We start from the raw sequence: 24,814 nt of genomic DNA on the forward strand, positions 1-24,814 counted from the left end.
GACCACAGTCATCATCTTCTACAGGCAGGTGAGGGATGGCAATGACGGGGACAGGGCTGTCAAGCTGCCAAGAGAGCCTTCTCCCACCCTCCTGAGCTGCCCTGAGATGGTACCTGCTTCCCTCGGGCACAAACCTGGCTGGGCTCGTGCACAATAACAATTTATTCGATTTCAGATACATCATTTTCAACATATCCAAAGTGTTTGCATTGTCATCAAACCAGTGACAGGGCTAATAAAGCCAGGGAAATATAGAGGCATTCAAGCCATTGCCATCATGCTTTTGTGCTTGACTTCATGTTTCTTGTATGCTCAAAATATTTAGGGTTTGATTTGTGTGTATGTTTTTCTAAGGCTCCAGCATGATCTGTGAGGATACAGTTTTAAGACTGGAGCACCACAAGCCTCCTTTCCTTTCCTTTCCTTTCCTTTCCTTTCCTTTCCTTTCCTTTCCTTTCCTTTCCTTTCCTTTCCTTTCCTTTCCTTTCCTTTCCCCCTCTCTCCAGCTTTCAAACAAATGCACTCATCCTATTTGTTCCTTGCAATTGATTGGACAGGAAGAAAAAAAGCCAGGTGCTTTTAGATCTTAGTGCACATCTCTGCAATAAGAAACACGAGCACTCTTGCTTTGAAATAAAACAGGCTGAGAGACCCTTGCCAGGTTTAATCAATAAAGCTGGGAATATCCTCGCTCTGGACTCATCCCTGCAAGAAGTTGTGCCAGGGTTTGGAGCCTCCCCGGGAGCAGGAGGGATGTGCTGAGTCACTGAAGGGCATCGCCCTGGGCAAGAAAACCCTGGAGCAGGATGCTGGCACGGGGTTCAAGCTGCCAAGATGTGGCACAAAACCTGTCAGAGAGGATGCTGGCTGCTCCGGGACAGCCCCTTCATCAGCAGCATTCACAGTGTGAGGGCCCATTTCACCTCCCTGAGAGGGGGTAATTATTTCTTGTCAGCTAGACTCAATCACTGAACTCCACACAGCTGGTGGCAGAGAACCATTTAGCCTCATTTACCACCCTGATAGCCTTTTAGCTCCTCCACATTTCACACGGTCTCTGCCATTTCACCTATAAATTCTTCTTAAAAAAAAAAAATCATAAAAATTTATGAGGGGAAAAAAAAAGGGCATAAAGTGGAGGCAGCTAAGAGAAAAGGTACTAAAATTTTCAAATGAAGATGAGGTTACGTACCCCCAGCTGTTTCAAGTGCAGTGATTGAGGGTCTGCCTGATGAGGGATGATTACATTCCTCCTGCCCCTCACCCCATTAAAAGCAGAGTGCATCCTCCCCCTGGATAGGGCTGATTAACAGTAGCACAGGGAAGACTTGGAAACAACCACATCTTCCCTCTTTTGATGCAACCCTTGAATTTTCCTGTCCCAAATTAATGAACACAAGCCCTTTGCAATAAGCCAGCACCTTTAAACTGTCTGAAAGGTTTAAAGCAGGAGGAACTGTGGGTATCACCTGGCAAAGAGACCCTTTTGTAGCAGTATTTAACATGGAGAATATACAGAGAAATCATCTTCTCATCAGTTAATTGGGATTTGGCTTCCAGCACTGGTTTTGCCACACCAAAGTCCAGGCTAGAAACAGAAAAGGAGATATTTACAATGTCAGGGGTCTCAAACTGCATCCAGTGCCCATGACTCAGATTTTGCATCCAGCTAGTTTGCAGAAGTGCCAATTTCAATAATAATGTTAATAACGATAGCAATAATAATTTTTATAATAAGCTAATTATAAAAAGTGACGAAGAATTGACTGAGGGCTGAAAGAGCAGCCAGGCATCCCAAACCCCTGAACACCTTTTGAGTCTTATCAAAACAAAGGAAAAAGCTGCCTTCCACTTTTTTTTTTCTCTGAAGTTTTTATCTATTTCCCAAGTCCTGCAGTGGGATCCATGGTGATGAAGGCTGTGGAAGGCACCTGACTCACTGCACAGATAAATGTAGGAAAAAGTCTCCCAAACCCCTCCCTCTGCTCTTACTGGCTTTGCTGCAAGGAGCACCACAGCCACAGAAGGTGCAGCCTGATTTGTTTGAGACCCTAGAAAACAGGATTGGAAAAGGCTGTGGGGCTATTCAGTCCATCCTTGTGCTACCTTAAAATCCTTCTTATGAAAGGAGAATCCTCTCATCATTAATTTGATGAAAAGATTGTTAATTAGGTAACAATCAGTGGCATACAGGACTAGAATTGGAACAAGTAGAAATGCTTAACTCCCATGTTCTCCCCACAGCATCCCCAATGCCAAAAGCATCTCCACAGAACAATTTTCCTGGTCAGCATCTTTAATTTGTCACCAGTTGAAGCACACATCCCCCTGGGATCTTTTCAGAACAGCACAGATGGGTGAAAATATTTAATGTATATTCAGCAGTTACCAGAATTGACATCTGAAACCAAGGAGCAGTGGCACCGTGTGACCAGTCAATTCTCACTGAACCCAAGGAAGGATGGTTTCTGTAGCTTAAGCCCTGGTCTTTGAAAGGCTGAACAGAGTGTAGAGCAAAAGCAGAGGAAGTCTTTGATAGATAAACCATTCAAAAAATCTTCCCAAAATAAATATTCACAGGGCGTTACTACTTAGGGCAGTAGGGAGGTGGTTGATTGGGTTGCAAAATTTTTGAAGTCCAGCACTAAATCTTCATGCCACACACCCACATGCTAATAACTCAATTCTGGAAGTGCCTGATGCATCCAGCCTGAAAAGGCAGCAGTCTTTTCCTCATAGATCACCCAATCTATAGCTCAGATATCTGCAATTAATTCACTGCTCTTCCTCTTTTCCCACTGACTCTTACAGCAAAAATCCGTATTTATTAATACCAGAGTGCATAGCTTTGCACTTTGCAAGATTAAATTTAATCTCACCTCTATTATTCTAATTCTCCAGCTCATCCAATTCCTCCAAGATACTCTGATCCTCCTCCTCAGCTGAGCCCTCCCTCATCTGTCTCCCAACACGCTTGGTGAGCACACTCCAGCTCGTCCTGCCCAAATCATTACAAATTAATTAAGGTCAATCAAGACCAATTTTTGAAGCACACAACTAGGCATCTCAACATTTGATTTTAAAGGTTTGTTTGCACCTCCCTTGGTCACTCCCTTTTCATCCCCTCAGTAACCATTTTTTAGCCACACTGGTTTCATCCCTCTCTCCCTGGCTGTTAGCCTTAAAGCTCCCAAAGCACATCCCTGCATGAATCCTGCAATCTTACAAAATCACAAATTAATCACAACACTTTAACTTCTGAAGACCAACAGACTTCTGTGCCCAATCCTCACCCGCCCCCTTGAAAAAGGGGTTTGTTCTTCCCCTGTGCTGTGCAATGTTCAATCCATTCAGTGCAGGGCAGGAGTGGACTGGAGTCAACGCTCAGGGATGCTTCAGCTTCACTAAAACACAAATTCCTGCCCCAAGACTACAGACTGAGAGGGGCACGGAAAGGTGGTCCAAGGAAGTGAGGAGATAGGACTCATTAAGTTTGGGTTTTGAGGGATTTTGGTGAGTTTTACTTTAGTTTGGAACCTTGTCCAAAGGAGGAGATGTGGAAGAGGTGATGCTGCAGTGGGATATTTACAGTGTGCTCCTACTGTTAATAATGACAAAATCACAGGCTGAAAACTAAGTTGTAACTTTGCTCACAAAGAAGGTTATTCTTATGTATTTATCCTGAATTCCCTATTTAAATCACTGAATCAGAGGCAATTTTTTAACCCTGATGAGCCTTCTGAGGTCACTGTGCTGCTGGCTGCTGTCTGCCCTCCACCAGGCTAACCTGGGGTGTCATCAGTCTGCCCACATAACGAGGTTCTCCTGAGATGCACCCCAGTGATTGTGACAAGGCAGCAACGCTTCCCTGGAAATGTACACACTGCATCACAGGCGCCACTTCCAGTGATGCCAGGAATTTTACATTTAACTTTGTGAATAATGTTAAAAAAGCCCTATGAAGTGCAAGACAGCTGATTCTGACCTCTTTTCTTGTTCTACAGCAGACCAGTGGAATTAGCCTCCATTTATGTTGATATAATTGTGTTCAGGAAGTAATTGATGGTTACCAAACTGAGCTTGCCAAGGGCTCCTCTTCATGGCATGAATTAAGATAAGCAATATTTGAAAGCAGAGATCTTTCATTGGACATATCAGTATGGTTAAAAAGCACCAGAAAAGCTTTAACACTCACAAGCTTTCCTCCTGTATGTATGTTATCTCTTTAAAAAGAGACCCCTCTTATCTACCAGACCAGCCACACAAGCACAAGTTCCTTTTACCCTCGTTCACTTTTGTTCCCATCTGGGGCACCTTTTCTGGTGAAGAGCCCTGTGCTATGCTGCTGATGTAAAAGTAAGCCCAGAGATGATACCATAATAAAAATGGCAAAATAATCCAGCGTGTGAAGCCTTTTTTGACAAGTCTGAAGTCGTACATCAAGCAACAACAAGCAGGAAATGATAAAGATCAGGTTTTATTGACATATTATAGGTACAATAAATATGTTCACATTACATGTTCACATTTCAAACATGGAAATACATGTAAAAAAACTTGTACACGAGATCATCTTTGTGTTTCCATTTTTACATTCACTCAAACAGGTACGACAAAGATCTCTTATGCACGTGGAGGATTTGGAATAGTCCAGTATTACACCCAAGCAATCAGCAGTGCACACCTGGTGCAGATGGTGCTGTAGGAAACAGGAGGCAGATGCACTCCCAGTGCAGTCAGTATGACACAGTCGGCTGCTGAATTTATATCCTGAACTGCTAATGAACAAACTCTGCAATCCAGATTAGAGCAGTACATTTGAAATGATTCTCAAAACACCCAGATACAGATAAATATGTGTGTGTGTATATATGTGTACACTGCTTAGGACTTTACAGGTTAGGAAGGATCACATTCAGTAATAGTAATAGGAGGCAGAATCGTGTCGACAGTGTTGGTTTTTCTACGTGGCAATAACAAAAAGTGCTATTACTATCACTGAATTCAAGAACAGAGCTCCTGAAAAAGTGAAAAGGATAAAACAGCTGTTAATCCTGTTTAGCCTGGCTAAATGCTCAAGCATGTAAAGGAAATGTCTACGTTCCCCAGCATGGGTAAAGCTGCAAAGCAAAAGTGTTAATGGTGCTTCTCCAGTGCTCTGGAATGGGCAGCGTGGCCTAAGGGGTGACACCTGTATCAAAGCAACCTCAACTTCAGGCACCAGAGTCTGCAAAGGAAAGTGTGGTAGGCTGGATTTCAGGGCAGGATATGTAGGGTTCAAGCACCCTCAAAAGAGCTGGAAGAACAGAAAACAGTAAAAGATTGAATGAAATGCACTCAGGAAAAAAAGCAGAGAGATGAACAGGGAGTGAAAAGGGCAGGAACATAACAAGGATACAAATGGAAATGGAAAAATGGGGGCAAATGAGATGAAAATGAGAAAAAGCATAGCAGAGAGGCAAAGGGTACCACAGGAAAAAAGAAAGTTGACTTAATCCAAGCGCTCCTTTATAAATATAATTATATGCAATGGTACAGAAGATCAGCTGTGAATAAACAAGGGTTACCATCTGGTCTCTGCTGGATCTGTAAGTAAAAATGTCTATTAATTAGTAGTTAAACTGCTGAAAGAAGTTTCATCATCTGAAAAAGAAAACCTGCAAACAAATGGTTTTGTTATTCTCAAAATAGAGATAAAACTGTAAGGTTCCAATCTCAGCCTGACAGACACTAGGGAAAAAAATACCATGCATATTAAAATCCATTAGATGCACACAAAGAAAATCCTGAACAAACACAACATCAATACAGCAGTGTTTGAAACTGTGATCTTCCAAGTGACTACATACAACATTGCAATACAGCTACATTTAACTGCACACAGGTTCCTTTACAAAAGTATTTTTAATCTGCAATACTGTTTAAAGTTTAGATGGTAAAAACCACTGAACACAAGTGCTGTTGCATGAAATAAAAGCAGTGTAACCTGTTGAAAAAGTGTATCTATAAAGCCCATTTCCAGTTAGTTAGAAAAATCAGTGAACCAAGAAAGCAGAGAGCAACAAAGGCACCTAGAAGACCCTGTGAGATTAACTTTCCCCTCGAGGTTTTCTTTAGTGCAATAAGGACCATACTTTCCACCAAAACAAGCAGAGAAGTAGAAAAGGGAGTTTGTTTGTTTGTTTGAAATTAAAAAACCCAACCCTGCCAAAAGCAGCGTTATAAAGAACAAAATGATCCTTCCCAACCATATCACACCAGAAGTTGGCATACGCAAGGATCCAATATGAATCTGGTTTTGTACACAAGCCCCTGTGCTCATGTGGACAGTAAGTTATCTCCATGCTTAAAAATCAGGTTACAAAAAAACCTTACAGAAAATCCTTAGGATTCGATACTATTTTAAGATAAAATACTTTCAAGTATTATGTTTATGAATTAATTAGAGGACGAGGCATGATTTAAGGTAACATTGAAACAAAAGCTCAATGTTACCCTAAATGACCTTTATAATACAGCTAACTTTCTGTTCAGGATTTGTTTCCTTTACATTTAATTTCTCATCTGCCATGATGCTAAAAAAAGAAACAAAACCAAAACCACAAAAAAATGCATTAAAAAAAAGTTTATGTCTCTCTGAACAAAAAATGCCTTTTTGACAGAGAACAGGTGACACAGATTTCTACCTTTAAGTACCTTGACTCACATCACAGACACAGTACTACACAAAGGACAGGAAAAGCACAATACTATGCCAGAGGACAAATCCAGGGTATCTCCCCAGCAGACCAAAAAAACAAAAAAAACCCAAAAAACAAAAACCAGCAACAGGCCAAAAAAAACTCTCAAAAGAAAGCCCAGAGCCTCCCACCCCCCTCTCACCCCAGGTACAAGGGTGGCACACCCACACACACAGACAGCCACGCAGTTAATGAGTGCAAACAGCAGGCAGGGCCTGCAGCAGCTTCCAGGGAAACTGCATCATTTCAAGCTATGCAGATAAAAAATACTAGGTTCAAAAAAAGATAAAAAATATAGCACCAAGTAAAAGGTTTTTTTCTTATCCCCAGTAGCTGATGTTAAAAAAAAAACCAAAAAAACAAAACCAACTTTGAGGACCTCCAAGGTTATTCTGAAATAACCTTCAGTTTTACTCTCATCTTGTCTTTGCAAAGGAAACCTACCATTAGTGAATTAAAATGCTCAGTCTGCTTGGCATTTTAAAGGCTAGAAGGACTACTTTACAGAAAATCAGAAACCTGAAGCAAATCTTCAGATTTCAACAGGGGGGATAAATTAGATATCCAAGGATACCATGCAGAGGAGGTGCCTGTATCCACTCCTCCTTCCCAAAGTCACACTGGGGATAGGTGTGGGCTGAGGACAGCATCCCTCTGGCTGTGGAAATGCTACAGACCTGTCCTGGTGCCCCTGCCTGCAGCAAGGAGCCTGAGCATCCCCAGCAGCACACCACAGGCTGGCGTGGCACTGATCACACTGGGATGCACCAGCCTGCCCTAACCTGCCCTGTGTGTGAAACCAAGCTGGGAAACCAGAACAGCCCCAACTTTTGAGGACAGTATTACACCACAGACCTGATTGTACCTGCAAACAGCACAATGGAACAAACCCAGAGAGACCCCCGTGCCTTGGTCTGAGAGTGTTTTCCCTCAGAAGTTAAAGGACAGAGTTGTTTTAGGGTTTTTTTAATTTAAAAAAAAAAAAAGGCAGAACATTAAACTAAAATACCACAGATCATATGGATACTTCAATATTTTAGTCAAGGCAAAATATCAATAGTTATAAAGTGAATTTTCCAGTGGTACAAGATGGAAATGAAATAATTTGAAAAAAAAAAAAAAAAGCTGACTTCATATAACCACCTACTGGAGTTGCCTATTTAAATAATTATAAAATTATGCTAATAAAAACTGAACAAATAATACACAGATCAGGATATATGTATTGACTTACTAGCATCTTTATAAAAATTTGAAGATATACACAAAAACACATCAACATTTATGGAACCATATCCATTTAAATTTAGATAAGACAACACAAAAAACTAACAAATAGCTAAGATGTGGTTGACTGTAAGCACTTTGAGTAGCATTTTAATTTTAAAAGGTCAATATTTACATACTACATTAAACGCCTTCTCTTTTTTTTTTCCATTTTGCATCGTATTGTGAATTCACTACAAAGAAAGAACAAGATAATGGTTGCAACAGATCTTCCAAGAAAGTTAACTTAAAATGCTCAGATTTAACTCTGTGCTGAAGAGAACACATCAAGAACACGTCTGTCTAGCTTTACCTCTATTTCCTTTGGGTGTTTTTGGGAGGAGACAACAAATGGATCTAAAGGAGCTGTATCACCCAAACAGATCAATGCCAACAGATCCACCTTTAAGTTATGATTTGAGAAGTAAGAGAACACAAACATTTTTAAAAATGACTCACCTAATTGCTACTTTTACTTCTGAGGTTTTTTGGACATTAGAGAGATGTGGTGACAACACAGGGTGTGAGTATGTATGTATGTGTATAATCAAACAAATATAGACATACATACATATGGTAGGTTCACATGTAGGAAGGTACCCAGGTACTGCAGGAAGCAGCTGAATTAATCCCCAGCAATCCACCCATACCCTGTCTATGCACAAGCATAAATCTCCTGCAACTGCTGTTGAAGAGGATGCATCTACTCATTAAACAGGCACTGCTCACGTCACTCCTTCATTTAAATAGATATGAGGCCATTTCGTGTCTTTATTCCAAAGCCACACATTTGTCTCAAAAAAAAAAAATTAAAAACCCAACTGAATAAAAATGTTTAAAACTTAAGTTGGCTGAACCTCAGGATCTTTGGGTTGGATTCAAAACCCAAAGCAGGAGCATTTCTACAAACTTCTTTGACTTTTGAATCAAACCCATATTCTTAGGTTCCAAGAAACCCTCTAACCCCAATAATGCTTGCTTCTGACAGGACAGCTGATCAACTGCAGATGTTCCTACTGCTGAACTCAGCTGCTGGCCTGTCTGGAGTTTGCATCTATCCCAGATTTCCAGGCACGCACTCCTGTAACTCCACTCTGAGATGTCTCCTTGTCCTGCTCACTGCAGAGAAGCTGCTCCCTAACAGTGGGATGAGCAACTATTTAATGCCTTGTTTTAAAGATCAGCAGTTATTTCTTAAGAATAAAAGCGACATAACCTGAGGAGGCAGTGTAGGGGTCCCAGAGCTAATGGTGTGAGGGGTTCAACAGCCTGGGCTGATCACTCTGCAGCTCTTTGGGCTTGGTCCCACTGGGCACTTCCTACCTGCAGCTCTGTCCTGGGCTTGGCTCTGTCCTGAAGCACTGACAGCACTTCATGTACAGCAACTGTGGCTGTCATTAAACGTTATGCATGAATTATACAGGTGGGTGTTAACCTCACCTCTATGAAAATATTCTCATTCTGTTACTATGTCTTGTCACTAAGTTTTAAATGGACTTAAAGAATATTTCCTAAGTGCCATATTATTCTACATTTTTTCAATGAACAGAGAGCAGGTCTACCTAGAAGACTTTTGACAGTACTTATTCCCTCATTATTTTTGGTAACTTTTACTTAATTGAAAATCTGGACCAAAAGTGGAAGAAAGCCAATTAGGTATCTGTGCTGTTAAATCATTAAAAAAAAAGTTACTATTAAAAAAAGGTACTATAAATTTGCTTAGCTCATCCCTTCTAGCTTGGCATGCCTATTTTGGACCCCATTTGCAGCTCTTTTATTTCATACCCATAGTGTTCTTCTGCAGTCACTCAGGTAACAAACCTACATTTCTGCAAGTCTCCTTTTCAAAAAGTAGGTGGAGTGCTTAAAAGTATTCCTAAAATAAAGCATGAAGCAAAACATCATGGTCTAAAAACTAAGGAATTGTTCATAAAAACTGAAATCCAATATAAAGATGACATTTTAATAAGTTTATTCAGAAGTAACTGAAAAAATTGTTACTTTGGCAACCCCGTCTGGATGGTTCTAACCGAAAGGAAATATTACGAATTTTTACTTTGAATAAAATATAAGCTCCTTAATGTTTGCATGGCATTTTTGGGAACTGACACGTTCATCAGAGATTCACAATGTCCTTATAGTCCTTTATGCATCAGGAACACCACATCAAAACAAGGCCCTTCAGTTATGGGTTTCTTACGGTTCAGCATTAATGACAAAATAAATCTCAAAGAAAAAAACCTGATCAAAATAAAGCATGAGGCAACCATGAAACACTAGCCCAGAAGAACTATCAGGAATGCACCACTCTTCCTGTGTAACATTTTTGAAGTGACCCACCAAATACTTCTTTTTCTTTGCATCTGGCAGAGTTATTTAAAACAACCTAATTACAACTCAGAGTTCACTACCCACGATGCTACTGAAGGGTGAAGATCCTTGTTTTTAAAAACCAAGGGAAAATACAGCAGTGTTAGTCCTCCTACACAGGGTTTTATGGAATAAGTGGAGTTGGAAAGAGAAAATGGAAGTCTACGTTGGAATAGAAAAATGCACAGACTTATTTACAAAGATCAAAACTACAATTTTCCAGTGTCACCTCCAAAGCTTCTCAGCAAACTGCTATTCAGCGAAGCAGACCATGTTCAAATCTATTCAAGAATACCTTCTGTGCTCTCAGGTATACAATGCAACTAATTTGTTTAGAAAAATGAGTTTTCATTCAAATACCTTGCACTGAAGATAAGAGCAACCATTATCAAATATTCTTTGCTATTCTTTGAAAGTTTTTCAAATCTTTTGCTGCAACCGGTCTCTCTCAAGTCACTGTGGTCACACAGTAGGATCCTGAAGAACAATGTCTACATGCATCAAAAGCATTTTGAAAAAAAAACCAAAAACCTCTATAATTCCATGTGGTTACAACAGAATGTGAAGAAACTGAACAGAAATTCCACCTTTGCAGCTCCTCTTGAATTCACCTCTCCTGGAGGTCACCTTGGTGCTTTCTGTAGTTCAACAGAGCAGTTACAGACTGAGCTGACAGGGTTCCCAACCCGATGGGTTTTCCTCTCTGAGTCTGTAGCTCCACAGTACACTGAGGCTGGTGCAGGGACTTCTCTCAGCAGACATCACTCCACAATCAGCGCCACGTTGATGTGGGACAGATCTATCATGTGCCTGTTAAAAGTTAAAAGAAAGGTAAATGTGGTGCTCAGACTGCTTCTGGCATGGAGCTTCCATGAAGGTCACTAATCAACAGATGCTTGATTGGATTAAAGAAACACTGAGCCAGAGGAGACTGATTTTATCTTCTGAAAGGAGGGAAGGAACCACGGTGGCAGCAGTGCTTAATTATTTACCTGTGGAATTTCTGTTGAAATGCTAAAGCATGTGCTGGCTCCTTGAATTTTGCTATGGCTTTCCGTTGCTGGGGAAGCATCTGTAAACTCTGCAGAGACAAAAAAGCCAAAACATATTTTTAATATTCACTTCAAGATCCACTTCACTTCCCTAATTTTGCATGAAATGACTGAAATTTTGCTGTAGTTCTTTATTCAGAAACGTATTTCTGTTCTCTTATTTGTGGGCAATAAAAGAACAGACTGGAAAGAGACTTCTGAGACTGCAGTCAGGGTCCCAGCTCATGGTGTTTGAGTTGGTGCTTTAAGCAACTGCACCACCTGGAAAACCCAGAATATCACTTGTTAAGCAAAGGTGACAACTCTTTAATTCAATCCACACAGATGAGCCAATCCCCACAGCCAAACTCCCACCAAGTAAGAAGCATTCAACTGGTCAGAGCTCAACTGCCCACACGAGCACCTGGAGTCATTTACTTGATGTACGTTAAGGGATCAGGACTTTCCACGGGTTAAACAGGGCAGAAACAGAAAAAAAACTGGCAAGTTCTCTCAACTGCATATCTTCACATAGTTTTTATAAAACAAGTGGCCAGCTTTTGGCAGACACCACCACAAAACCCTACTGAGATGGGTTAGGTCACCACATCAAAGTCCTCCACACTACACTCATCTCCCCAGACAAGTCCATCTGACATGTGCCACACCATGAGAGCAGCAGTTCACAAAGCTTTAGCTGTGACAAACCCTCTACCCAGTACTGAGGTCTCCAGAACTACAGCACACCTCAGCCAGGACTCTGGAGAACTCATGTCCTTATTCCCTGCTTGCAGCAGGTCAGGCTGATCCCAGAGAGCAATCCTGTGACCTTGGTTAAGAGATGTTATCACCCTTATGAAGATTAAAGTTTATGCTTTGAGTTAGCCCTTCAGTTATAAAAAAATAATTTTCCAAATGACACTTGAGAAATTCAAGAAGATGAGGATTTACACATTAAATAGCTACATATCCAACAATCAGTGAGAACATCCAGCAAGTATTCAGCATCACAGAATGCTCAGGATGGAAATATGATCCTGAAATCCTGCTGCCTGTGAACACAGGCCAGAGATTTCAGAGTAATGAGGTTAAAACAGATCTGAAGGCTTCATTTAAAATTTCACAGTACCACAGTGATTCCAACATCTCACAGAAAGTCCTGGATGTTTAATAGCCTATGCTGCAGCACATTAAAGACAGAATTGTTCTGCTTCAGCTCCCAGTTGTTCTTACGGCTTTGGATGCAGAATAAAGAATTATTAACATTCTACTTTTCTCTCAGTTTCTACATAAAGGCAATACAGTTTTATACTGGGATATACACACACACAGACAGACAAATGCACATATATGGACACCTTAAAACTTTTCTAGATTATGACCTCCTGATGGAAAAGTACAACCATAATTCTTTGCTCCTGCATTTTGCCTGGAACTCAGCTACATCCCCCACACTTGGATGATTCCAGCCCTTTGATGGTCAGTCTTCAGGATTTGAAACTTCACCTTCAAAATGTCTGTATCACCACCTAGACTATTAAAAAAGCACCACAGATCTTTGGAGAAAGCAAGGATTCCTTGGGAAACAATGTACAACTCCACTCAACACATTTTGAGGGTGACACACTTTGGTATCTCTTAGTGAAAGAATTTTTAATCCCACTAATCTTTTCCCTGTTCATTCAATCTAATGGAGCATTTCAAGCAGATGTCATATGCCTAGATGAAATTTCTTATTAAAATTGTCTACTTCTATCTTTTTTAAACACATAACAATCTCTTAGTAAATGTGTATTTAACAAGAGCCATGGCACCTGATAAGTTGTATTTCTTTGTATCTAAGCCTGACAATTCAGCTTTGCCACTTTCTGTAACTTACCTATCCGTGATTTTGAAGCAATTAATTTTGCACCTTCTTCTAACTGATAGGAAACTTTCCTCTCTCCCCAGGAAAATCACAGATGTTTAGTATTTCCACCAGCCTGTGATTTCAAAGTGAAAGCTGAATAAAAGTTAAAGGATTCAGCAAATCTGATAAGTAACAGCAGGTTAATTTGTATCTTATAGTTTTTTGAAAGCTGCTATGATGAAAAGGTATAGCTAAGTCACTGTAACTTCTCAATTTCTGAGCTGGTAGAAATAGGATTTAGCTTTAAAAAAAAAACCCTCAGAGGATGATCTTTATTTCTTTTTAAATCAGAATGCTCTTGACACAGTTAAGCACATTTTACCAACGAGAATGCAGTCACGCTGCAAAAAGCAGTGTTGAAAGACCCTGGATAAAGCTCAATTCACCTGCAGGTTTATCTGCAGGAGTAAGTGGTAGAGATCCTGAAGTCTGTTCTCCTCTTACTGATCTCATTTTTTTATGATTTACAGAACTAGATCTTAACACACATTTTCTTGACACCACTTTTCTTGCTAAAAAAGAAAGAACCATGAATTAAGTAAGTCCTATCACCGAGGACTATGCTTTCAAGACTAAAATTTAAGCACAGCCCTTAAATAAGATTCGGAAAGAACAAACTTTAAGAGTTGCCAACAAAAGTATCTCTGAATTACAAATAAAAACAAACAAAAAATCTGTTCTGTTCAAAGGAGTCAATACTTTTAATGAGACAAAAACCTGTTTGAATCACTGAAAGGATGAATATTTTAGTGAACAGTTCAACAAGAGGAGCTGTACAAGAACCTAGGGATGCACCCTGCATGTCCTGCTGCCAACTGATCCTCCCCACAATGTCAGGTGTCACTCAACTACCACAGCAGATTCTCCCAATGCTTTGTGCTCCAGACTCCTGTTGTGATCAGCTGAAGAAGAGAAGCTGTGTTTGGTGACTTTTCCCATTATTGAATTAATATTCTTGAGAGGCACACAAGTAAAATTTGATTTTGCAGTTTATACAAGCATGATGATGAATTATTAACCAGTTTGTCAGTAATTAGCATGTAAAAAATTGACTAAAGGAAGACATTCCGGTGTAACACAGACTGATTAACAAAATTAGGCAAAGCATCTAAATATTATTAGAGATAACTTATTTATACTTTCTTATGAATTAATAAGTTTATTAACTGACTAGTTTGGGTACTGTGTTCTTACACTGTATTACTGCTTTGTTTTCCAAAGGAAAAAAAAAACCCAAAGAAATCAAAACACTAAATGCATTTTAATACTCAACTGCTTTGGCAACAAGGCATCAGTTCTTGGGTAAGTTTACTGAAAACCATCTTTATCAGATTTAGTTTCACTGGTCAATACAACTATGGAAACAAAAAAAACTACCCATCTGATCCTTCACTGCACTGCCTAAACATCACCGAGCCTGGGGTAAGGCAGCATCTTCTCAACTGCTGCAGTTACACATGCCTAGATTTAAGACTGAGAATTAAGGACTGCAAAACAAAGGATAAACAAATGTTGCACAAACAATACTGCTCCAGTTGGAAACTGTCTGAAAAAAATTAATTTAAATGGGTTTAATTCAAATTCCAGCCTCTGCTGCACTCAGACTATGTCAGCAAAAATGATTCATAATCACTTCATGTTTTTTTAGGTATATGAGGTACATACACCTTCTTTGGGTATAGATAAAAAAACCCTTCTGGTTCTGTTTTAACAAGAGACAATTACTAAGTTAAGTTACACTGAAGATGTGACCACGATCTGAAATGCCACCATCTTTGCTGTGTTTTCAAACAAATCCTCCTCTATCATGACTTGCAAGTGTGAACATTATGCATCCAGCTAACAAAGACTTATTTATGCTCTGATTTTAGGACAGTACCTTCTTACTCACTTAACTACCCAAGCCCTGAGCTTTATGTTTTAAGAACACTGATGGTAAGACACACAACACATTTAGCACAGGTGCAGGGCCTGAGCTGCTGCCATCCCATCCTGAGCATTCAGGCTATTGGCTGGGCATAGAAATTAAGAGTTCCACTTCAGCAGAAACCTGAAGTAAAATTACTGCATTCTTATCCCACTGGATTATTTCTGTCTTTTCAAATTTGGGGTGATTTGCAGTTTAGAGCTGATCCTACGTTTGGATGATGTTAACAGCTACAGTCAGAAGAAAACATTCCTTGTGTACCCTGTGGTATTTTATTATCCCAAAAGATTCAAGGCATTATCTCAAAGACTTACTGCATCAGCTTCTGCTTTTGCTGATTCCAAACAAACAAACCAGGAAAATACATCCAAAAATTGATTCATTTTGCAAATCTTAAACAGGTTACCTTGCTAATTTAACACACTTAAACTTCTTCATCCTGTTTGAATAATTTGGCAGCTGAGTTATTTTTTTTTCAGTGATAACATTCAATAGCCCCTCTCTCCTTCTGAAAACACATTATTATTTGAAAACACAGAGGCACAAACAGCACTGCTGATGGGCTCAGCCTCAGCCAGTGGTGGGTCCATCCTGGAATTGGCACTGGCTCTATCAGACACAGGGGAACCTTCAGGCAGCTCCTCACAGAAGCCACCCCTGTAGCCCCCCACTACAAAAACACAGCCATGCAAATCCACCACACATTTCTCAAAAAGTAATCCATTTTGTTGTTCTTAGACCTGAGGCAGCACCACACACAACTAATGACAGCTGCTCTCTCCTTTTCAAAGAACAAACATTCCCACAGCAATCCTTAGTCTTATGATCTCCATTGTAATGACAAAACACATGGTTCTATGTTTCCCAAAGGACAATACCTCAACAGGAATTTGATCAGAGTTTGGTATTTTTCTGTGACCTGCAGATTTTGAAAGGCCAGTGGTGGGAGGCAGGGGAGGATGCAGCACTGCCTCTGGAGACCAGCTGGTTCTAGTGAGCATCACTTGATTTACTGGGAGGGCCCCCACTCTTCCTCCACAGGAGACTTCCCTACTGCCAGCTGTGCAACACCAGAACCTCCTATCATGAGCCCCTAAAGTGGAATACCACAATCCTCCCAAACGTCACAGCCCCGAGAAAACAACTTCATTCACATCTTCTCTTTAAGTTGACCTAGTCAGATGTTCACCAGAGGATGAAAACCTCTTCTGGGACCCACTCAGGTGGAAAGGATTGACAATACACACAATAACTTCCAAGGGATTTCAAATGACTGGTTACTTCACAGATTTGGCTGTACAGATCTACTCTGCAGCAGTTCCTGATAGCAGCCTGAGGTCACAGGTATTCTGAGCATGTTTGACTCTGGAGAACAGAGATTACATTCTGACATATTTCTAGCATTAAAAATAAAAAGCTAGTTTAGAGTGAGGAAGAGTATTTTACATGGAAGTAATTTAGGAAGCACAGAGCTCATACTGATCTTGACTGTTTTCTTTTTCTACTTAGGAACTGCCATGGAAAGATGCAGATCTTAGGATGAATGGAAAATTCAAGAAACCTAGTATTTCATAATCATACTTTTGACTGAGAGTTTGCTTACAAGCTGTTTTAAAACATACTATTTGACTCGAAAACTTAAAAAATAATCATCAGCTCTGACTTTTTCTGCAACTGAACTATTACTAATGACTAAAGCATGAATATCATAAAAGGACTGTTCCCTCTGAAGATATTTCCTCAGGCCTGAAGATCTACACTGCCCTCAAATTTCTCCTCTATCCAAGCTCTGTAATTAAATTTGCACTTACTTGTACAAGACTGAAATAGGCAGTATGATCAGAGCAGCACATTAATCTCTACTAAAGCTCCACTGCAAAACCAAGAGCCTTGAGACAATCAGCAGGACATCCTCAAGTACAAAGTGAGAGACTGCAGAATGCAAACACCTTGGACACCAGAACTCTCAGAGGTTACCCAGAGAGTAAGAACTTATAAGGGAGATAACAGAGCACTGAGAGATGGAAACCAAGCAGGCAGGAATGAGACTGGAGCAAGCACTTGTTTCAACTATAGGAGACACATGGGAAAGGAAGGTTTCCTCCTTTACTTAATTTCTCTCACTAAGTAAATGTACTGCCCAGCAGACCACACGTTCAGTTCACCAGTGGGTTTGGGATTAGGAGTGGCAGTTCATATAATGCTGCTAAAAACCAGGTCTATGCAAAAAGAAAGCAAACTTCTCCAATCAACATCATCTCTAGTGTGTGATCCAAGCTGTTCTGCAACAAGTCAAATAGCAGCACAGCAGGCACTTTCTGAACAGAATGAGTAGATTTTATTTTTTCTTCCTTCCCATCAATAAATGCAGACATGTTTTTATTGTCCTCACAGTCTCCTGATACCTGAAGCATCTTTCCTGGCAATGACACTTCCCAGCCACTACCAGCAGGCACAGAGGTTGGGACAGAATGTATTTATTCCACCCTCAGCTGTTGCAACTGATCTCTTCCACCTTCTGTTCCTCCTTTCTGCTTTTCTGACACCTTTGACTTCCTATCATTTGCCCTTAAAAGTACTCAGCTTTCTTTTTCCATATGCAAGGAGTCAGGAGGGGAAAAGCTGTTCTGTCCCTGAGCTGGGCATCTGTCACTCCCACACAGCTCTACAGCAAGGCTGAACTGGACAGGCTCATGATGGAGCTGCTTTTCTTTTCCCCAGCCCCAAGGATGGAGCAGGACTGGCCACATCTTCTCCCATAGCTTCTGCAACAGCTGAAAATGTTTTCACAAGCAGAAAGACCACAGTTATCCCCTGGTCAGCCTGAGCATCTTATGTCAGAGGAGAACCCCCTGCTGACCTGCAAGAGCACCCACGTTCCAGGTGTGTGCACCCATGGCTTTTCCACCCATGGCTCTGTCTGTGAACCCAGATAAATCCAGCAGCTGGGAATGCAGGCAGGGCAGGGCTGGCTGAGGCTGCCTTTACAGCAGCTGAGCACTAGGTAGCACTGTCACTCCGAGAAAGCAAAGGCAGGCACAGCAGTGTTGGAACTGCTTTTCCTTTCCCTGACCAGAAATGACAGCGTTAGCAGAGCAAAAGCCTCATTTGTAGAGCTACTCAAAGTACACCTACAATCCCAACATTCTCCTCATCTCTGATATACAACAGTGGCCCATTTCCTCTTTTTTTAAGCATCAGAATTTATAATCTTAAATCTTCACAAATACTGAGATTTTTCACTAATGTTTTACGTTTGCATCTATTTCATGTAAGAAAACATGATTAAAGATGATGATGATGGAATACCCCCATAGAACAATTTCCTCAGTACTCAAATTATGTGGAAAGAAAACAGTCTACTCTACCTGCCACCATCCCAAAAAAACTCAATTCACCTGAGGGAGGCAACAACTAGCTGAACACAAATAGACAGTATAAACATTAAACCTGGATTCAAGAGCAAAAAAACCCAAACAAAATACAAGTGCTGTTTCTCATGACCTTTGTAACTTATTAGTAATCTACTTTATCAAGTGGTTCTGGATGGATGTGCATTGAATGTCACTGCTCCACCACCGTCCTCAGGAGGCTTTAGTTGGGTGATGTGCTCAGAAATCTCCTGTACTTTCCAACACTTTGGAATACATAATCTTATTTATAACACGTAATTATTCTAGAATCAGCAATGAGATTTTACTGCAGGTACATTATTTGTTTCTGAAAACTCATTCTCTCCAGAAAGAGTACGACAGCAGTGTATGCTGGCAGGAAGCACTTCTGCTAATTTCATCATGTTTGAGTTGTAAAAGGCAACAAAGGAGATGTTCCTGGAGCCCTAAAGATTTTCTTATATTCAATATCTTGAGAATCTTAATGGTATTTTTTCCCCTATGTTAATAACAGAGCACCTTTAGTGAAGTGGGGATGAGAATTAAAGAGTTTTCAGTGATTAGGCAATTGAAGGTATATCAAAGGTTATACATGGGAAAAGATCATTTTCTCCATTTCTAGGGTATGGGAAGGGAAAAATGCCAAATTCCCAACTTCAACTCTAAGTTTCCCCCATCCTGTCTTATGCATGCCCAGTTATTCCCAAACTGTGACTCAGACACCTCTACGAAAGCTGATGGCAAAGCTGGGAGCATTGAACATCATAAACTGAGGGAAGTTTTTAACTTCCCTTCCCAAGGTTTGTGCAAGGTACTCGTACCTCGAGAATGATACTGACAAGAAAAAGCTAAAAATTAAACCCCAAGCCTTTTGGACCCAGAAAAACAAATTAATCTCTTCCTCCCTGTTAACTCCATTGATAGGTTATAGACTTTTTCCACAACTTAAAACTGTTATGCCAGCAAAGATTCACTTTCTGAGGAAAACACATAGGATGATCACACTCTAATAAATTCAGGATATTTGGAACCAAGAGCTGGTGTGGGATCAGTTGCTTTACAGATGCCCCAGCATGGAAGGTGAAGATGAAGCAGGGATCCTCTACCAGATGGAACAAGTGCTTGTGGTCTGCTCTTCTTGTAAAAGAGCAAGGAGCTCCTTGGAAGTATTTCTTCCTCCTCTCTGGGAGTTCTGTCTCAGCCACTCCCAAGGTGACTGCAGCAGAAATTGATACACAAGATACTGGGATTTCTGAGCTGTGTCTGCATGCTGCTTTGAAGCAAGGTGCTTGTTTAACATCAGAGCTGCTTGTTTAACTATGTCCCACAGTTTGTGAATCCTTACCTTTAAGCAGGCATTTGGGGGTTGGATATGTGTCATTTCAAGACACTATCCAGGCATGAAGAGAACTCCGTAAGTTTTGATTCAGATTTAAATTTCCTTGACAATTGCAAAAAAATAAGCATGAGTTCAACACACTTATTTCCCCTGGAGACAAATGAAAAAATCTTGATCTCAAAAGAATTCAGTTCCTTAGGGAAAATTTTGGTGAATATATAGTCAACAGCTGAAGACAGAATATTCTACATCTTAAAGACTGAGTCAGCTAGAACTGACTCTCCTTTCCCTTCCCTTACTATTTCTTCAGCTCCATCAGAAACCAGCTAAAAACCTGGCAATCTTGGCCTAATTTCAAAAAAAGCAGCTAGAATTTCACACCTTGCTGTTTTTTCACAACTGCCATCTCCCCAAATCCTTCCTATTTCAGTTCATCAAGCTGCAACACTTCATCTTAGAGGACCAGAGCTCTGCAGCACCCAAGATCTGTTTGCTGTGGTCCACACCTCCCACACACCCTGTCCTCACACAGGAACCCCCAAAGCCTCCATGGGAAGAGCCTTCCAGCCACTGCTGAGCTCTCTTCAGCACCCTCCCTGCAATACCCCTTACATGAAACACATATTAAAGGAAGGATGAGGAAATAATTGAGTCTCCCTTTGCTATCAGAGCCTCCTGACCCTCCCACCTGCAGGGGATTTTGTGCAGCACTGAGCATAAACAAGAGTTAAAATACTAATTTACAGCCAAGAGAAAATCCACTTTTGTAATTCAGGATATTGACCTCTTTGAAAATCTAGCACTACCTGTGTAAAACTAATTGATGTGGACAGCAACAAGGTAGATTTTGAAACATTCTGTTTTCCATTCTTGTCCTCCAAGTAACTTAAGATTGTTACTGCATCCTCCCCATTTGGTGCACTAACACTTCTGTTGTGCCACTTCTCAGGGTACCATTAAAACACAAAATCAAAAAGCTAAGTATTACAGATGGTGGAACCAGTCTCATATTCTTTCTACAAAAGCATCACTTTTTTCCAGCATATCTCACCATTCACACTTGTGAAACACCATTTAGTCTCAAACAAGCCAGGGAATTTCCAGCCTTCTACAAGTCTGACTTGAAATTCAAGTGCAGAACTAGCACAAGAACATTCTGCATCATTAGCTAAATTCAAGCATCTTGTTCAAGTACTACTTATAGATTTCATGTAAGGAAAATGGAAGATGATTCAGAAAGCATAATTTCCAAAGGTACAGCTGATGCTGCTGCAGGAATACAAGTTCTGGAGGGCACAGATATGCATCAGATCTCACTAGAAAATTAGTCATTGTTTTTTCTCCTGTAAGTACATCCTTCTAAATTGGTCTGTGACATTGAATTGAGAGACCAGGGTTTGCTATGAAACAGCAAGTACTGAATAAATTTTTTAGCACATTCTCAATAACTTCTCTCAATTGTGAGATTTCCTTGCAAGGTTTCTATTAATCTCCTTCTAATATTCTCATGCAAGATTTAGCAAGTAAACACTGAATAAATGTGCTTTGGAACTGTATGAATAATTTCCTAGAGTACTACAGAACACAAAGGCACAAAGTATTTTGTGAGGGTAGTTTTGCTTTCCCAAACAAATTAAACCTCTCTGAATTGATGACGTAAATAATTCAGCATTATTCCATTTACTAAATTAGGAACAAGTGAGGCAGAGTGTTCATTTTTAGGAGAGCAGTGTGTTTTGCAACAGAGAGATGATCCTAGTAATAAAGAAGTCTCACAGAACACCTCCAATTCATGCATTGCATTTGTCTGAAAATGTTGTTCCTGTCAAAAGGAAAAAAAATTCTCACCTGTATTTTTCATTATTCATTGGCTGATATTTTTAAATGCAGTAACAAAAGTCAGACAGGGCCTCCTAAGCTTTTCACTGCTTTGAAAACCTCCTGCTTTCCTCAAGTCATTTAACTGACACATCAGTTGCAGCAGGCAGTTTGTGAACAGAAGCTGCACAGCAGATACAAGTGTGTGCATGTCATAACCTTGCCCACAGGCCCCTACCAAAGAGAACCTTCTAAAAAATTAAGGATCAATAAAATCCTCCAAAGAAGAATGACAAAGTAGAGGATGATACACAGTATAAAATGTCCACTGGGTCATTAGGTGTTTGTACCCCAGGACTGCGGTGACAGGAGAAGGTAAATGTCAAAAAGGAGAGTAGGTGCAAGTCAACAATAAACAAGGACAGCACCCAAAATATATCAGCTTTGATATGACCATCTGGCTTTAACAACCTCATAGAATGGACAGGCTTGTACTGCCTACAAAAATAACAGAGATAGCACAGGAACTCCAAAATGAAGGAGAATTTTGCAGCAGGAATGTGATGGTTAGCAAAATCCTACTGTGCCTCCTGTGCTGCAATATCATCACGTGCTTGTCTTTGCTACCAGGTGTAGCTTGTGTGGGTGGGGGTGCCTTCAAACATAAATTACCAATAAACACGCACTGTATTTAGTGTCAGGGAATTAATTGAGCTTTCTGGAATGAAAGCCTTTTGGCACAAAAATGATAAACCAAGGTTGACCTACCTGAATGGGTCCCACTGACATCAGCAGGTTTTTCAGTTGGACATCAGTAGTTGATGAAGAAAGCCCTTCAACTGACACAATACAGGGCTGAGGTTTGCACTCCACCACTCGCAGGTTCTGTTTATTTGGCATCAAGCGTCCTCGGCCCATCTGGCCTGCTACTCCTCTGCCTCTGCCGTGCATAATGACCTGCCAACAACAAAAGTAACAGTATTTTGATTTACTTACCCACTGACTGTGTGTTGCACTTGACAGAGGATATAAAAGTTGGCTATTTACTTGAAGACTTGATTTACTTACCCACTGACTCTGTGTGTTGCACTTGACAGAGGATATAAAAGTTGGCTATTTACTTGAAGACTTGATTAAAGTACACGTTGATTTAAAACAGCTTGTCGTTGCTTGCCAATTTGAAAGGCCACTTACTAACATACTCCTCCACTGCTTATGCAAACCTCTTTTAGCAGGATAACAAGTTATATATACTGCATTCATCCTAGAAGCCTCAGCTCTAGCACAGATTGATCAATCACACAGTGGAAGATCTCAGACAAAAATATATAACCTAGTTTTCAACACTGATCACATCAGCAGCATGTGTTCAGCTCCCACATTCTGAGTATGGAGAAAAAAACCAACAGGTGATCCCTCTCCTTATTCTATTCTTAACCCATAGTTATATTTAATGTACTCATAAGATCAGTAAAGTGCTTCAAGCACCTTCAATCTCTACTGCTACCAACTCTTAAGTTTTATTCGCATAAGGCTAAATAACTTTAAAATAACTTTTTTCAAAGTTCCTCTCCCCTGTACTCTGGAGCAGGAAATGCATGGCTTTAATTCTTGCAAATTAAATGTTCAACAGTCAGAGAGTTGAAAAATAACAACAAAACAGAGTAACAAACATTAAACAGATTAACACTTAACACCGAGTCAACATTCAACAGAGTTTCTTGATTCCTACTTGGAAAGCCAATGATGGGTAATAACTTTTCATACCCTTCAACATCTGCAACAAAACTTTATCCTTATATGAAGCAGGAAGATTATGGCCAACAGCTCAAACCCAAGAACTAACTTAAAAGCCAAAATGCCAGCTACCTTCAAGGAGTGTGCCAGCTTGCAAATGTAGAGAAGGCACACATTGCTGCCACCCTGACCCTTCCCTGCCTCCTACCAGTGCACAATCAGGGCAAAAATCAAGTTACAAGATCACCAACTGTTTTGAGCGGTACCAACTTTGGGGATCCAGCAACGAGCAGCTGAAACAGTTACTGTGTGCTCCTACATATGCAGGAAATTGCCAAAATAAAATCTTAAGCACAACTTCAAAAACCCACTTGGTTTTAAAACCAGAAAGCACGCTGGTTACCATCTCCTCCAGTAGCTGTCTCGGGACACACGCACTTCCCCAGGGAGTGCTGAGCTGGCCAGAACATCAGCAGATGAAGCAACCTGCAGGCACTGCCAGTCTGTGCTGGGTACAAACAAGTCTCTCTAGATTAAAAGCTTTATATGCAATTATGCATCTCCTGGGTCATGCAGCCCTGTGCTAGCAATTGACAAACAGAATGCTGGTTATAAATAGAGCAACACAGCTAGACAGTGAAACTTCTAGCAGCAATATGCATCTAAAAATCACCTTTTTAGGCTGATGGATTCCCTGGATGTTTTTGACTCCTTGAGGAGCGGGTGAATGGATCTGTGCCTGCTGCTGCTGTTGGTGCTGCTGCATTCCCTTTGTCAATGTGACCTTCCGCACTGGCTGCTGTTTCGGCTCCGGGGGTTGCTGAGGCCGCTGGGGTTGGCCCTCAGGGTGAAAAAAGCCAGCATCCTCTCCCCCCTGCTGAAATCAACAACACAACAGCGGCTCAGTGTCCAGGCACTGCACACCCTTGCCCTGAGCACACTCCTGCCACGTTCCAGCTCATTCACAGCGCCCAGGGCTTTGCCTGCTAAAGCAAACTGGTGGCTGTGGCAGGCGCGTGCAAAGGCTCAGCCTGGAAATTGCACTTCAGCCTAAAATAAATCTGCGCTATCTGAAGAACAGTTTACTTTGTTCAGGCTTTATTATAATCAATGGTCAACCATGTTTTTTCATATACAAAGCAACAAGATGTTTTCACTTCTCTTTCCAAATCATTCTTCCTTCCAGGTTACATGTGAACTATGGTGTGTGTTATATTTTTATTACTTTTTTTTTTTTTTAATATAACAAGAGACACATTGCAGAAGGAGGAGCAAAGAACTGTGG

General features: G+C 40.6%; 1 protein-coding gene across 1 annotated transcript in view; it reads right to left on the minus strand.

Annotated features, from left to right (window-relative positions):
- Positions 1-4,461: 4,461 nt before the first annotated feature.
- Positions 4,462-24,814, minus strand: part of RBM33 (RNA binding motif protein 33) — a 176,705-nt gene continuing 156,352 nt past the window's right edge. The window contains exons 17-20 of the mRNA XM_039705702.1: positions 24,203-24,403; positions 22,561-22,749; positions 11,369-11,457; positions 4,462-11,186 (exon numbers count right to left, since the gene is read on the minus strand). Coding sequence (XP_039561636.1) covers positions 11,138-11,186; positions 11,369-11,457; positions 22,561-22,749; positions 24,203-24,403 — 528 coding nt within the window. The 3' untranslated portion in view covers positions 4,462-11,137. The remainder of the gene's footprint in view (positions 11,187-11,368; positions 11,458-22,560; positions 22,750-24,202; positions 24,404-24,814) is intronic.

The sequence above is a fragment of the Passer montanus genome, unplaced genomic scaffold (genome assembly GCF_014805655.1).
Source record: "Passer montanus isolate IOZ18808 unplaced genomic scaffold, ASM1480565v1 scaffold10, whole genome shotgun sequence".
NCBI classification, from domain to species: Eukaryota; Metazoa; Chordata; class Aves; order Passeriformes; family Passeridae; genus Passer; species Passer montanus.